General features: G+C 45.4%; 1 protein-coding gene across 1 annotated transcript in view; it reads right to left on the reverse strand.

The window, feature by feature from the left end:
* LOC144791849 (putative cation-transporting ATPase 13A4) overlaps positions 1-15,240 on the reverse strand; it is a 652,319-nt gene that overhangs the window by 582,771 nt on the left and 54,308 nt on the right. Inside the window, exon 3 of the mRNA XM_078666632.1 lies at positions 10,570-10,716. Within this exon, the coding sequence (XP_078522758.1) occupies positions 10,570-10,716 (147 nt within the window). The remainder of the gene's footprint in view (positions 1-10,569; positions 10,717-15,240) is intronic.

The following is a 15,240-nucleotide window of genomic DNA, read 5'->3' on the forward strand; positions in this document are numbered from 1 at the left end:
CAGCCAATCAAAATTTAGTAGGATTTGAGAGTTCACTGCAAAGACAGGCATTCCCCAGATATCTATATTTTAAAGGTAGATATCTCAAAAACTGCTGAACGGATTGGAGCTTCATCAAGTGGTGCCAATGTTATTGGCAAAACAAAAATTGCATTTCCTATGAAAACTTTGGTCCTAACTATAACTACCTACTGCCAACCGTCACCAAATATATCCATTAACAATTGACCATGATAAATGCCCCTAAATATAGGGACGTTACGCTGCATATAATTTCTTTGAACTATAACTAAACTCACTCAATCAATCAATCAAAACATTTATAGAGCGCGCTACTCACCCGTGAGGGTCTCAAGGCGCTGGAGGGGGGTGCTGCTACTGCTCGAAAAGCCAGGTCTTGAGGTGTTTCCTGAAGGTGAGGTGGTCCTGGATCATTCGGTGGAAGAACGTGGTGAGGGAGTTGCAGAGTTCTTGTGACGGTGTGATGTTGTTGTTGCTGGCGCTGGGGTTGGAGAGCTCTTTGACGATGTTGAAGAGTTCTTTGCTGTTGTGGGTGTTGTTGTCTAGTGGCTCTTTGAATGATGTCCTTTTGGTGGTACGGATCAGCTGGTGGTGTTCGCTGGTGGCGATCTTGAGGGCTGTCATGTTTCCTGTGGTTCGTTCGTGGCGCCAGGTTTTTTCGAGTGATATGCAGGATTTCTTAGATTCTTTGAGGGCGTCTGTGAGCCATGAAGTTTTCCTGTAGCTGGTCCTGCATGGGGGGGTTCTTCAGTGGTGCGAGGTCGTCGGCGCAGTTGGTGATTCACTGTGCGAGGTTGTGGGCTGCATCGTTGGTGTCGGCGGTGTCAGCTGGCAGGTTCTGGCTCAGCGATGAGTGGAGCTGGTCTGTGGTGATTTTGTTCCAGCTTCTGAGGATGAACTTAATTCAATCATTTTATTTTTATTTTTATTTTTATTTATTTTTTTGCATTTGTATGGCGCGCAGCTACCCAACAAGGGTTTCCCGGCGCCGATGACAAGAATGAAGCGGTTGAGGTTGTGTGGGATTAGTGACTAATGGATTATTTCTGGAAAAGCCAGGTCTTTAAATGTTTCCTGGAGGTGACATAACTGGTTTCTTCGCGGATGTGAATAGGGAGTTTGTTCCAGAGCGTGGGCCCTAGGACAGCGAAGGATCTTCCTCCCATTCTCGCTAGCCTGAACTTCGGGGTGGAGAAGTTTGCGGAATGTTGAGAACGTAGTACTCTTGTCGGGATGTAGGGGGTTGCCAGGTTTGTAAATATTTAGGGGCGGTACCGGCTTTGATCCTAAACATATAGCTCATGGCCTTGAACCGGATGCGGCTCTCCACCCTGAGCCAATGTAGGTCTTTCAGATGGTTGGACACACTGGAGGTTTTTGGAATGTTGCAAAGTAGTCTTGCCGCTGAGTTCTGGACCAGTTGAAAGCGGTTTATGACAGCTTTGTTTGAACCCAAGTATAGGATGTTGCCGTAGTCAAGCCGAGATTTAATAAGTGCATTGACTACGGTCTTTTGCGTGTCTGGGGGCAGCATCCAAAGGATCTTTTTTAACCATTTCAAGATCGTGAATCAGAGTCCAACCACCTTGTTAGCCTGTTGCTTCATGGACAGGGTGTTGTCAATGGTAACCCCCAGATTTCTTACTTGGGTGGTGGGTGTGGGGATGGAACCAAGCTCAGGTGGCCAGTGAGTTGTGTTCCAGAGATCTTTATTTTTCCCCAGGAGGAGGATTTCCGTCTTGTTTCCGTTCAACTTCAGCTGGTTTGCGGACATCCAGCTGAAGATGTTGTGGAGACCTTGTTTAAGACGGGATGGGCTCAGTGGGTTAGACTCTGACAAGGAGAAGATGATTTGAGAGTCATCGGCATATGTCATGAGGGTGAGCCCTGATTCATCCGCTATGTCAGCCAGGGGCCGGAGATAGAGGTTGAAGAGCAGAGGGCTCAGGATGGAGCCTTGTGGTACTCCGTGGGGGGCGCTAACCGTGTCAGAGCAGGCTACTGGGGATGTGATTTGAAAAGTTCTCTGTGACAAGAAGGACTCAATCCATTTTAGCGCATCCCCCCTGATGCCGTTTTTCCCCAGTCTTTGTCAGAAGTGTGAAATGGGAGATGGTGTCGAAAGCCGCACTCAGGTCTAATAGAATGAGTGTGACTGTCTGGCCATCATCTAGGAGTTTCCTGATGTTTTCGGTAACTCCTAGCGGAGCTGTTTCCATGGAGAAACCGGCTCTGAAACCCGACTGCGATGGATGAAGAAGGCAATTCACTTCAGTGAAGATGGTAAGGGCAGAGTGAATGTGCCTTTCCAGTAGTTTAGAAAAGATGGGGAGGAGTGAGATGGGTCGGTAATTCTCAAGGAGTTCCGGGTCGGCAGTGGTTTGTTTTAAGAGTGGACTGACCATAGCGTGTTTCCACATTGCAGGCACTGTGGAGAGCTGGAGGGAGGAATTTATAGTTTCTGCAATAATGGTCAGGGAAGGAACATCCAGTTTTTTAAGAACATAGACCGGAGCTGGGTCCCTTGGGGAGCCTGATTTAACAGTTTTGAGGGTGGAAATGAGTCATTCCAAGGTAAAGGAAGGCCAGGACTCAATGATGTTGATGTCATTCGACCAGAGGGGGACTGTATCTGTGGAGTCGGGGGTAGGGAGATTACTCCTGATACCTGAGATGATGTTTTCAATTTTCTCCTTGAAAAAGGAAGCGAGATCTTGACATTGTTTTTTATTAAGTTGGCAAGCTGGTGCAACCGTTTTCTCCCCAGCAAGGTCCTTTACAGTGTTAAATAGCATTTTTGCTTTATTTGGCGCGGTATTGATGGTATTGGCTACAAAAAGGGCTCTGGCTTTGATACAGGCTGAATGATATTCGTTTCTAGCTTTGTGGTATATGGCTTTTTTGTCGTGAGCGTAGTCTTTCCGCCATTTTCTCTCGAGGTTTTTGCATTTGGATTTAATGGTTTTCAGGGACTCGTTAAACCAAGGAGCTGGGGGGCGATGAGTATTACTTTTTACTCGGGAAAGGGGAAGACATTTTTCGACGGCGTTTTCTATCCAGGAGTGTGTGGCCCGAGCAATACTTTCAATGTCAGTGCCTTTGTTTGGCGAATGCCTTGCTAGAGTGTCATTAAGTTTCCCAATGTCAAGGAGTTTCCAGTTTCTTATCGTGGATATAGGCCAGGCGGCGTTTATTTTAGGAGGTGCTGGTAATTCCAGACAGAAGTGGACAAGATGGTGGTCTGACCAACAAATTGACATAGTATCGCTCCAGCTGAGTTCAGGAATATTTGTGAAGATGGGATCTAGCAGATGCCCCGCCTTGTGGGTAGGTCCAGAGTTAAGTAGTGTTAAATTCAGAGCTGCTAGATCGTCGTTTCTGAAGCTTCTCAATCGTTATATTTCTCATGCATCATTAAAATCACTCCCTTCTTCTTTTGATTCATTCTAAGTCTAGAATGCATTTTGGAATTTCTAAATCTCTCAGTTTCTTCTTGCAATCTCAATCTCTCTTGCTTCCTCAGTTTTTCTACAAATTGTAACTCTCCTTTCATTAAATTCTCTAATACAATTATGTTCTACATCACTCACCTTACACACACTCCTATCATTAGTATTATTAAAAGGGTTGAGTAAGTAGTGTAATAGGTCTGTTTCCAATATTGATGTGAGCCAGACTCTTAATTGCAGAAAATTCATGGAAAGGGAAATCCTTATCAACATTACATTTCTCCAACAGATCTTGTCCCAGAAGAATTGATAAAAAGATATTACACGATAAACAATAGATTAGAGGAACAGAACCAGGTATGTTTGTGGAATTATTATGATATGAATCATGTCAGTGAGAAATGTACTCTTTTACATTATGAAATCAAATTTTTTATTGTGATCACTCTGTTGTGAGATCAGAGATCCATTGCAAGATAAGAGAGCCAGTGAATAAGTGACTTGTGTATTTGCAGTGTATGAGGTTGCAGCCTGTAAAAGAAAGAACTGTGGATATAGATGTCATTTTTAAAAAAGTTGTATTGCGCACAGTGTAAACGGGGTCACTGGCATTATGTGGCAGTGGAGGACCAAATTATAGGGTTGACTAAATGATGCCACAATAAAAGAAAAATATGCTGCGCAATGCAGCACATCTGGTGATAGTGTAATTTCATTTTGTGCCATTTTGACACATGGTAACACCTTATTTGTACCAGTTAAATGCCAAACACAACTCTAAGTAATTGAGAGATAACTAGTCAATCTTTGCAAAGGACCTTTCACTGCACCGGGACACGTGTTGCCATATTGTTAGCAACTGTTGTTCCATTTGAACTAGAAACAATATTTTTTTATAAAATGCTTATTTCATGCAGAAGAAGGATTATATGGCAAATGCAAAAAATTCATAATTATGCAGAAAAAGCCAGCCACAGAATCACATATTTCCAGTTGCCCTGAGCATAATACAGGCTCCGACAAAATGATTTAGGGGTGTATTAGTGTGGTGGGCGGCGGCACCACTGTGTTGCCGGCTGTGGCGGAAAATGCTTTTTCTGACATGACATTTGGTGCACCATACAGCCTTGGATACTGTGTGAGCACCTCACCCACCAGAACCTCCAGCTCCTCGCCGGTGAAGGGACTGGCCCGGATCCTCTCAGTCCTTGCCATCACTGTGGCCAGGTGGGGGCTGGCAGGCAGCAGTCCCTGGAGACAGCAGTGGTTGGTGTTGAGGGGTGGCAGGCAGCAGCCCCTGGAGACAGCAACAGTAGCAGTTGGTGTTGAGGGGTGGCAGGCAGCAGTCCCTGGAGACAGCAGTAGCAGCAGGTGGTGTTGAGGGGTGGCAGGCAGCAGTTCCTGGAGACAGCAGCAGCATCAGCAGGTGGGGGGTCTCAGGCAACAGGCTCTGGAAGCTGTGGAAATGTGATGCTCTCTCCCACACATATATAGCCCCCTGGTGCAGTTTCAGTGATTCCAAGCTGCTGCAATTGATGTTCCAGGTCAGCCTCTTTCAAATGCATCCAGTGACAGGCTCCGCGGAGGCGGAGTACTCCTACTGCGATTTCCAAAATTGCATAAGGCTACCACGAATGTAGTTCCCATTTGCTGTAAGGGCATGGTCCATGACGGTGACACACCATAGGGGCCAGGCTGAAGCTACCACGATTTGGATGCCATAATTGATATGTGTGACCATCATTTGGGTCGCAGAGCATGCCAACCGCCATTTTGAGAATGTGTACATGCCTATCACTACCGCAATTGTGTCTTGGGCATTGACGGTGACACGCCGCTGGTGCAAGGCGGTGGCTACTGCGATTTGGGTGCCATGCATTGATTGAGTGACCATGATTTGGGTGGCGGAGCACTTCGACAACACCTATGGACAGTCATCAACAGTGCACAGTGGCCACATGATTAATGGCACATGATTGTGCACACAATGCCAATGTCATATTTACCCCATGCCGTGTTTGTGTATGTGATTTTGTACATTAGCATGTACTCCCTCACATGTCACTTGTGATATTGATGGGCATGTACACAGAACAGTGTTGTTATGGACTCTCAAATGTGTACACATGTCAATTTGTGAAAGTGCCGTGAAACTCACAGTGATGTATGTCTCAAACAACAAAGTACATATTTAGATGTCTTCTTTTCTTGGATCATGCACACATGTGTTGTTTACACTCAGCCTGTGGTCATTGTATTGTTGATGTGTGCCATGTTCAACTTACGCCTGAAGGAGTGGTAGGTACAGCAGCTAGGTATGAGATAGTAGTGTTACAGTTTTACACATATGCTGGATTGAATACTCTCAGGCATGTTCATGCTAGATGTGACCAAATCCCTTTGTCCATTCTCATGGTCAGATGTTTTATCGGAGGTAGTGGTTGTGTGAAAGTGTACAAGTAGTGTCGCTGAAGGTGTACCTACATGCAAGCTGCTCTGTAACTCAATTGTGATGACAGTCATTGTTGGCGTTGTGTTAGTTAAAACGTAAGATGTGCACATCTCATGGTGTATTGCATTAACATGTGTCCACTTTCATCTCAACTAGGAGGAGAATAAATCTGTATTGTCCCTTCACAGTGCTAGCAGACATGGATAATGATGAGATCATCTGGAAATTCTGTCTGGATCTAGCCACCCTTCAGAACCTATGTGCTATGTTGAAACCCCACCTGCAGCCTCTTTACCAACAACTTTCACCCTAACGTCTAAGGTGATGGCGGCCCTGCATTTTTTTGCCACAGAATTATTCGAAAACACGGTGCCCAGTGCATGTGGGATGTCGCAACCTATGTTCAGCATGGTGCTGCGTGATGTCCTGCTGCTATGAAAGGAGAGTTTTATGTCCTTGGACACATCCCCCATGTTGGTGGTGCCCTTGTTTGCAACCATGTTGAGCTTGTTCCACCACAGGTACATGAGCACATCTATTGGAATCGTAAACATTTCCACTCCATAAATGTGCAAGTGGTGTGCCAGGTGGATATGATCATCTCTCAAGTGTGTGCCAAATTTCCAGGCTCAGCCCATGACTCATACATCATGCGTTACAGCATTGTACCACAGCTGATGGCTAATCTGCTTCATGAGAATGCATGGATTGTGGGTGAGTATGCATAGTCAAATAGCATGCTGTTGTGTGACATGCTGTCCTCTGCCACAGTAACATTACAAGGTTTCTCTGTGTTTCTCACCCCTAGGTGACTCTGCATATCCCAAACATCCTTGGTTGCTGAGCCCACTGCAGAATCCCAGGACACCAGCTGATGTCCGCTACAATGATGCACATGGGAGGACACGTCATGTGGTGGAGCGTAAATTTGGTCTCCTGAAGTCACGTTTTCATTGTCTGGACAAGACTGGAGGTGCACTGATGTACTCGCCCAGGAAGGTGTGTCAGATAGTAGTGGCATGCTGCATGCTATGCAACCTGGCCATTCGCAAGGAGATCATCCTGATCCTGGAGGATGATGAGCAGCCAAGGCCCCCACCTGCAAATCAACCCGTGTCCAGTGACGAGGACAGTGGAGAGGAGGAAGGTGTCGGTTTGTGTCAGCAGCTCATCAACCGCTGCTTCACTTGAAGGTGAGTGACGATGTACAATGTCTGATGATGTGTGTGTTGTTATGAAGGTGTATGTGAGCTTTTTGACTGCAGCCGGTTGTTGACTTAGTGATGGCTGACAATGTTTCTGGGACAGGGTACTTAGGAACATCTACAGGATGTGTATGTTGGCACTGTTGCTCATTTTGTGATGTGTGCATGATGGGTTAGCTTGAAGGTAAGTGTTGTGTGATGTCTGTGATACCACACCCAGACTAGTGAATCTTGTTCTGTTGTGTTTTCCTAGGTCCCTTCAGCCTCTCCTTGACCAATTATATTCCATGCTCCTGGTACATTGTAATCACGGTGAAGACTGAACATCCTGGAAGCACAGAGCAGAAACAACAACATGTGTTTAAGGAGTGTTTATTTACAATGGTGACATGTAAGCGGTGAACATTTACATTGAGGTGATTAGTGAAGAAGTGAGTGGACAGTTATGGTAAATGAGATAATCGAGTTGTCGCCACATAGATGTGGTGACCCAGTCCAACCAACAGATGCCATTCACAAGGCAGTATGGGGAAGGATAGTTCAAGAAGTCAATGCAGTAGTGAAGAGGGTTGGATTCATGACTGGCTCAGTGACTGCTGTTTGGCAGGTGCTTTGCCACGGGAGACTTCCAGAGATTTCTTGGGACTGCCACTGTTGTGGAACGTCCACAGCAGTGGCTATGCTTCAGCTCTTCCGCCGTTTCTCCCATTCATCACTGTTAGCGACCGCGGCGGTCGGAAACAGCGGAACGTACCACGGACACACTGGGGATATCATTGTGGGGTCGCCGCTGTCATGGTGGCGGTTTGGTGTTTTTCCGCTGCAAATCCAACCACCGAGGTTGGATTTTAGCATTCTCCGCCCGCTGGGAGCCGTTTTCGTTGCCTCGTTCCGCTGCGGTTGTATTTTTTTGGCGGTTGTTCTTACATGTGCCGCTGGCTTTCCCACGGAACCGGCGGGTGGATGATTTGCACTACCGTGACAGTCGGGGTGGTTTTCCAACCGCCATCCTAATGGGCCCCTTAGTGTTTAGGATAAACAAGTGTTTTCAAAGAATACATTTTATACTAGGTAATCTGATTGCACCCAGTTCCAAAATGTTTATAAGTCCAAAGGGACTCTTTTACTCAGTGAATCAGGTGCAGTGGCACAGGGGACCAAAAGTGTGATGGGTCCACTCTATCACAATTAGGACTGGCTTACATCACAAAAGAGGCATGGGAGTTTGTTTTCCTTGCTAGATTAAGACTGAGGGCACCCTTGCTGCAAATAGACAGGCAACGTTTGGGAGCTCCTTTTTTCAGACAGAAACAGAGAATATGATTCAACATTTGAGTGATGGGCAGTATTCACGTGGAAGGGGTGATAAAGACATAGGAGACAGCCTGCTAATCAGGGCTGCAGCTAATTTTAGTGCAGGAGGTTCAGTTGCATTAGGGCCCAGGAGTGATAGGGACTCACAACTACCCAATTGTGAAGAGTAATGTTTTTTGGTCAATTTAGTTTTTGTATGTGGTTGTTCTTTATTAAGTCTCACATTTGGGAGCAGGTGTCGATGTTGAGCAGAATTGCTTCTGGCAGCCACCGACTCAGTCCTGGGACTCACCGACAACCTGTGGGCAGTCCCGACTGGCTAATTACAATGCAACCAAACACTGTTCGTTCGCATGCTCCCTTTTCTCAATAGGGGCACAGTAGGTCCTCTCTCGGATTCCAACCAGAGGCCCTGCACCAAAGGGGGCCCTGCTGGGGGCCCTCAAACACGTTTTCTGACATTGTTTCCATGTCGAACAGGCCGGCATGGAAACCATGTTGGAAACGGTGCATTGTAATCTCAAAAGCGGAAAGGCCCGCCCTTGAAATTACTGCCCAGCATCCAACTGGCCACGGCTCTCGGAGCCCTTCAGGAGGCAGCCGCAACAATGCGGCCCTAAAGGCTCCGACCACAGGTTGGAGTCTTTACAGGCAGCATCCCAATTGACCCCTAAGTGTGGATTAAGAGCTCAAGAAAATGTACCTCTGACCTGACCTTATACGTCCCACCCCCTTCGAGTTTTGCCATCACTTTTTGGAGGGGGGGCCAACTTGAAAACATTTTGGTTAGGGGGCTCAGAGCAAAACGGTTTGAAGACCTCTGCTCTTGATGATGTTCTAATCTTAGGCATTTCAGAATTTTCACCATTGAGTTTAGTTACTCATGGTAATATGTCTTTCTTCTTTTACACTCTTGGATCAGCTGGATTGAAGCTTCCATCGTGAGACCGAATTTTAGTTTTTGAAGATTGCTTTCTTTTTTTTTTGTTGCCTAAATTTGTTTATTGCATTTTTGTTTTACAATCCACTCATATAAGCAACAATGAATTGCAACTTCACATCAACAGCAACTGCATCCTAGCATTACAAGTGAAAATACAATACATTGTTGTAGGATATAGGCCGCATATCACAGTAATGTTCTACGAAGGCAGGGTTTGCATATATATATATATATGTCCGGTCTTCAGTGAAGTTGTGACTTTGACTCTAAGAAGCACAGTTTCTGTTGCAGGTGTTCACAAGTCACAAGAATTGCGAACATTTGTAAGAACAACAATAAAGAGATGCTGTATGAGTTTCCTAGTTTAGTTAGATCCCGGAGCTGGATGCTTCGTGTCAGGACATGTTGTATTTTGGTACTCCTACCAGGGGGGAGGGGGGGTGTTCCTCCCCCTCTACTGCCAGTCCCCTGTCAGTCAAAGGTTAGCTCAATGTTGTGGAGGCATCATATGTGTCAGTGCACAAGTCAGTCATGTTAACGTCCCAGGTTGACTTCTTGTGCCCAGGCAGTAAGCGACTGCATTCCATCCATAATGTGTGGAAGATCAGGGGACTTCCAACTGCCAGTAATGAGTATCTTGGTCACAGTGCATCTTACATCATTTGATGATTCTTAAATGAATCTATACAATTGTACTTGATGTTTCTTTCCTTTTAAGTTTTAGGTGAGGTTCTATTCACGTCATGTTCATTGGTAAGGTGTCATCTGGAGATAACTCAGGACACATTCTGCTAAAATATTGCAGTGATACCGCATGCGGAATTACCAACAATGCAGCATTAGGTGTGTGCTACTGCAACATGACAAATACCATCAGTTAGATAACAATATAAATCCTCATGGTTCACAATCCATGATCTACAAGACTTATTCCCAGCATTGTTCCTGTACAAATGTCTACAGGATTTACTTGGAGAGGCTTGTGCCGGAAGAATGTGAGGATCTTGCATATAAATTGCAATTCAGTATCAAGTGCAAGCTGCCGTATGTGCCCAATATGGGATTATTGGAGCACTCGTAATGAGTCCTTCAGTATGGACAACAGTACATCTAGTACCCCCCCACCCCAGAATGCTGCTGATGTGATAGTGTTAATTGTGAAGATACTTAAGGTTCTACATGTACCTTGTGCTTTGGCTTCATGATGGCTCGGTTGATGATGGCGTTCTCGTCAGCCGCAATGAGATAGTCTCTCTTCCCCCTCGATGGGTTCAGCAAAGCAGGAAGGTGGATCCATCTCACCTTCTTCCTGGAGTAGGTTTTAAAGTCATCCTAAAGAGAGATGTCACAGGAGAGTCAATTTCAATTTAAATCTTTATTCAGCACTTAAAAAGACACCATAAAAGTACATACACAATACATACATTTAAAACCAAGTTTTTTTTTCTCTTCTCTTCTTCTCCCTTTCCCTTTTTTTTAAAAATAAGCTAAAATTCATTTAATTTACAAAGAAGAAGGGGAAATTTCTATACTTGGGTCTCTGTTTAAGGAGCATTACATTCAGTTATTTCTCTGGTGTTCCTTAGCCGCATTGCCACCCTGATGAAACGTACTGTACAAAACAACGTGTGAGCATCTGAGGCTTCCTGGAGAAACCTCAGGGCCATTTTTGCTTGTCTGAGTTTATTTTCTTTCAGGATCCCTACTAAGAACTTGCATCTGGGAACAGAATAAAAGGGACATAGCAGAACAAAGTGAAGGGTATCCTGCGGAGACCTAGCGTCGCAGCCGCAGGTACCCTTCGCCTCCAGTGTTTGAGTGAATCCAGAGGGGACGGCAAGTAGATGATGTAGCATATTTAGTCTAAACCGGGTCATATAGAATCAGTCCTGGGCATTATGCATTACAGTGAGGTTTGGTTCCATTCCTTGTTTCTTTGTCAATAGGCAGTAAGATAAAACAGTAGGCTTACACCTTTCCACCTTGGCCCTAGTCGTACGTGACCATTCTGAAAAAAGTTTTTTAACCATTATTTTATTCTGGCCGATTAAAGATTCTGGTGCAGTAAAAAAGTTTTTACAGCCGATTGCCTCAAGAGAGTCCTTTACATACTTCAGCCATGGAATACAGCCCCCTCTGTCACGTTTCAAACAGTCTTTTAGGATTTGTCTTGTGAGTTCCGCTTCTGGATTAATCCAAATTTTAATCCAGGCGAGAAGGGGTCTAATTTTGATACGATCTTCGATGTAGGGCTCCCCTACTTCCTCATGGATGATATAGGCCGGGGTACTCTGCGGCAATTTCAAGATTCTTTTAAAGAACTTGTTTTCTTCCACCTGAATCTGCTGCAATTGTTTATCTATGAAACCCCATACTTCTGCTCCGTTGGAGACCATGGCACAACATACCGATCTATACAGGTTTAGCATCTGCTCTGGAGACCATCTGCCAAGTCTTCTCCCGTAACCCATGATGGCCCCTGATGACGCCACCAATTTCGCTGCGTGTTTGTCCGTCAAGGGGTTAAAGTTTAACTATTCGTCGAATAGTACGCCAAGGTACGAGAAAGTCTTGACCTATCCAATCTTGTGTGACCCAATTTTATAGGTAAACTTCCCTTTTTCTTTGCCTCCTGCTGACAAGACATAAGATTTTTCCAGATTTGCCGATAGGTCAAGTTTAGCCATGAAATCGACAAAGCCATCAATCAGCTTCTGCAACCCCAAGGTGGTTCTGGCTAACAACACCGCGTCATCCGCGTAGATTAATACGTAGATTAATACTCGGTGTCCTATTTGGGGTGAGTCCACACGCAATTTGAGTAGTTCTTTGTCCAGGGAATTAATGTATATAGTAAACAGAAAAGGCGCCAAGATGCAACCCTGCCTCACTCCACTCGTACATAAAAAGGGCTCAGTCTTGCTTCCCTCTTGGGTGTATCGTACTGTTGCGGAAGTGTTCCAGTGTAGAGCTTTTAGGAGGTCTACCAGTGTTTGTTCCACTCCTAAGTTTGACAATAGGGTCCAAAGTTTTTCTCTATTTACACGGTTAAAGGCCGCGGAGAGGTCCATGAATCCAGGAGAGTCAGTACATGGGCAATGGACAGCTTAGGCAGAAGTAAACTCACAGTAGTTGAACAATACTCTACTGTGTCTGTTTCCAGACCACAAGATGGATGAGAACCTTATCATAGGAACACACTTCTTATCCCTGACACCTTGACTAGTTGTGCATTGTAATAGTAAAATTATAGCTGTTGAGCAATGCTCTATTCTTTCTGTCTCCAAAACACATGATAAAAGATAACCTTAAAATAGAAACATATTTCAGATCCCTGAGAACTTGACTAGTTGTGGAATGTAATAGTAAACTCATGGCTGCTGAGGAATGCTCTACTGTTTCTGTCTCCAGACCACAAGATGGAAGTTAACTGTATCAAGGAAACACATTTCCGATCCCTGAGACCTTGACTAATTGTAGAGTGTGATGGAAGACTTTTCTCATCTGGTAGTTAGAAGCTCTTCCTTATTCCCTAAAAGTCTGTTCACTGGAATAAGGGCCACTACCTCTCTCAAGGACAAAAAAAGACAACACTGAGATAGTGATGTGGAACAGTTGTAGAATGTAGTGAACAGTGTAAATTGAATTTATAATATTTGTTGTGCCCAAAGACCAGCTTTAATCCAAGTGTTGCAGTAAATTTGAAATGGGTACAAATAGTGTTTGCACAGATTTTTCATTCAGAGTCGGGTCAAATTTTCTTTGACCACGCAATTAACTCCAAGCATTGCCTGCAGGAATCTGCATGTTCAACACACTTTGGAAAGTCGAGCACCGCACTGTACTACTGCTTGCAAAGGCTGTTAGTGGACATTACTCACAATCTGAACTGGAGAAACCCTAAATCAGATGCAAAACCCATGTGATAACAATGTAATCATCGTTGCCGCTTTCCGGTGCCCCCAACCCATGGTTGTTTTGGGGATATGGATGGGGGAGGGGTTCTCATACTGGAAGTATATTATTGTGCTTACTCACCGCTGCTGACTGATTTTCACTTAGTGTATCTTTTACAGTTCAATTGTGATAACAAGCAATGTTGACTTACTGTGATTGCGTAATGATCAATGTTAATGCCTTGGTTCATACTATATTTGGAGAATCCTCTGCAAATGTAATTCACTGTGCCTTTGTCATTGCACTGATCATAATAAAAACATGTTTAAAACAAGTCTGTAATCATGCTATATGTATTCACCCATAACTCTCAGAGTCCCACCAGGTCTGGGTACCAGAATATCCTCTAGAACACATATTATTTACATAACATTCCCATACTATTAATACAAGAACATCTACACCCATTGTAATATTTTGTAAACATTATTTAGGACATAATATTTATGTGGGAAGATACATTTATATGTGATATTCTGGCAGGTACCACCATGCTATTTACCTGGGTTCAGTTATTAAAATGTACCCATGGCAGAATAGATTTAGATTTAGTTAGGAGAACGTAGACGTAATAGTGGCTCATGGCAGCTGCATTGCAAGTTCCCTAAAGCACAGAACAGGCAGAGCCCAAGGGGCTCTCCAAGCTTCTCTCCCCCGAAGAAGCTCACTCCAGGTAGAAGCAGTGCAAGCTTCCCTCACCCAGAAGAGGCTCACTGCAGACAGACGCAGTGCAAGCTTCCCTCGCCCAGAAGAGGCTCACTCCAGACAGAAGCAGTGCAAGCTTCCCTCACCCAGAAGAGGCTCACTGCAGACAGAAGCAGTGCAAGCTTCCCTTGCCCAGAAGAAGCTCACTCCAGACAGAAGCAGTGCAGCTTCCCTCACCCAGATGAGGCTCACTCCAGACAGAAGCAGTGCAAGCTTCCCTCACCCAGAAAAGGCTCACTGCAGACAGAAGCAGTGCAAGCTTCCCTCACCCAAAAGAGTTTCACTACAGACAGAAGCAGTGTAAGCTTCCCTCGCCCAGAAGAGGCTCACTGCAGACAGAAGCAGTGCAAGCTTCCCTCACCCAAAAGAGTTTCACTACAGACAGAAGCAGTGCAAGCTTCCCTCACCCAGAAAAGGCTCACTGCAGACAGAAGCAGTGCAAGCTTCCCTCACCCAAAAGAGTTTCACTACAGACAGAAGCAGTGTAAGCTTCCCTCGCCCAGAAGAGGCTCACTGCAGACAGAAGCAGTGCAAGCTTCCCTCACCCAGAAGAGTTTCACTACAGACAGAAGCAGTGTAAGCTTCCCTTGCCCAGAAGAGGCTCACTACAGACAGAAGCAGTGCAAGCTTCCCTCACCCAGACGAGGTTCACTGCAGACAGAAGCAGTGCAAGCTTCCCTCACCCAGAAGAATTTCACTACAGACAGACACAGTGAAAGCTTCCCTCACCCAGAATAGCCTCACTACAGACATAAGCAGTGCAAGCTTCCCTCACCCAGAAGAGGCTCACTGCAGACAGAAGCAGTGCAAGCTTCCCTTACCCAGTAGAGGCTCACTGCAGACAGAAGCAGTGCAAGCTTCCCTTGCCCAGAAGAGGCTCACTGCAGACAGAAGCAGTGCAAGCTTCCCTCACCCAGAAGAGGCTCACTGCAGACAGAAGCAGTGCAAGGCTCCCTCACCCAGAAGAGGCTCACTGCAGACAGAAGCAGTGCAAGGCTCCCTCACCCAGAAGAGGCTCACTACAGACAGAAGCAGTGCAAGCTTCCCTCGCCCAGAAGAGGCTCACTGCAGACAGAAGCAGTGCAAGCTTCCCTCACCCAGAAGAGGCTCACTGCAGACAGAAGCAGTGCAAGCTTCCCTTACCCAGAAGAGCCTCACTGCAGACAGAAGCAGTGCAAGCTTCCCTGACCCAGA

This window comes from Lissotriton helveticus, chromosome 11, assembly GCF_964261635.1.
Source record: "Lissotriton helveticus chromosome 11, aLisHel1.1, whole genome shotgun sequence".
Taxonomy (NCBI): Eukaryota; Metazoa; Chordata; class Amphibia; order Caudata; family Salamandridae; genus Lissotriton; species Lissotriton helveticus.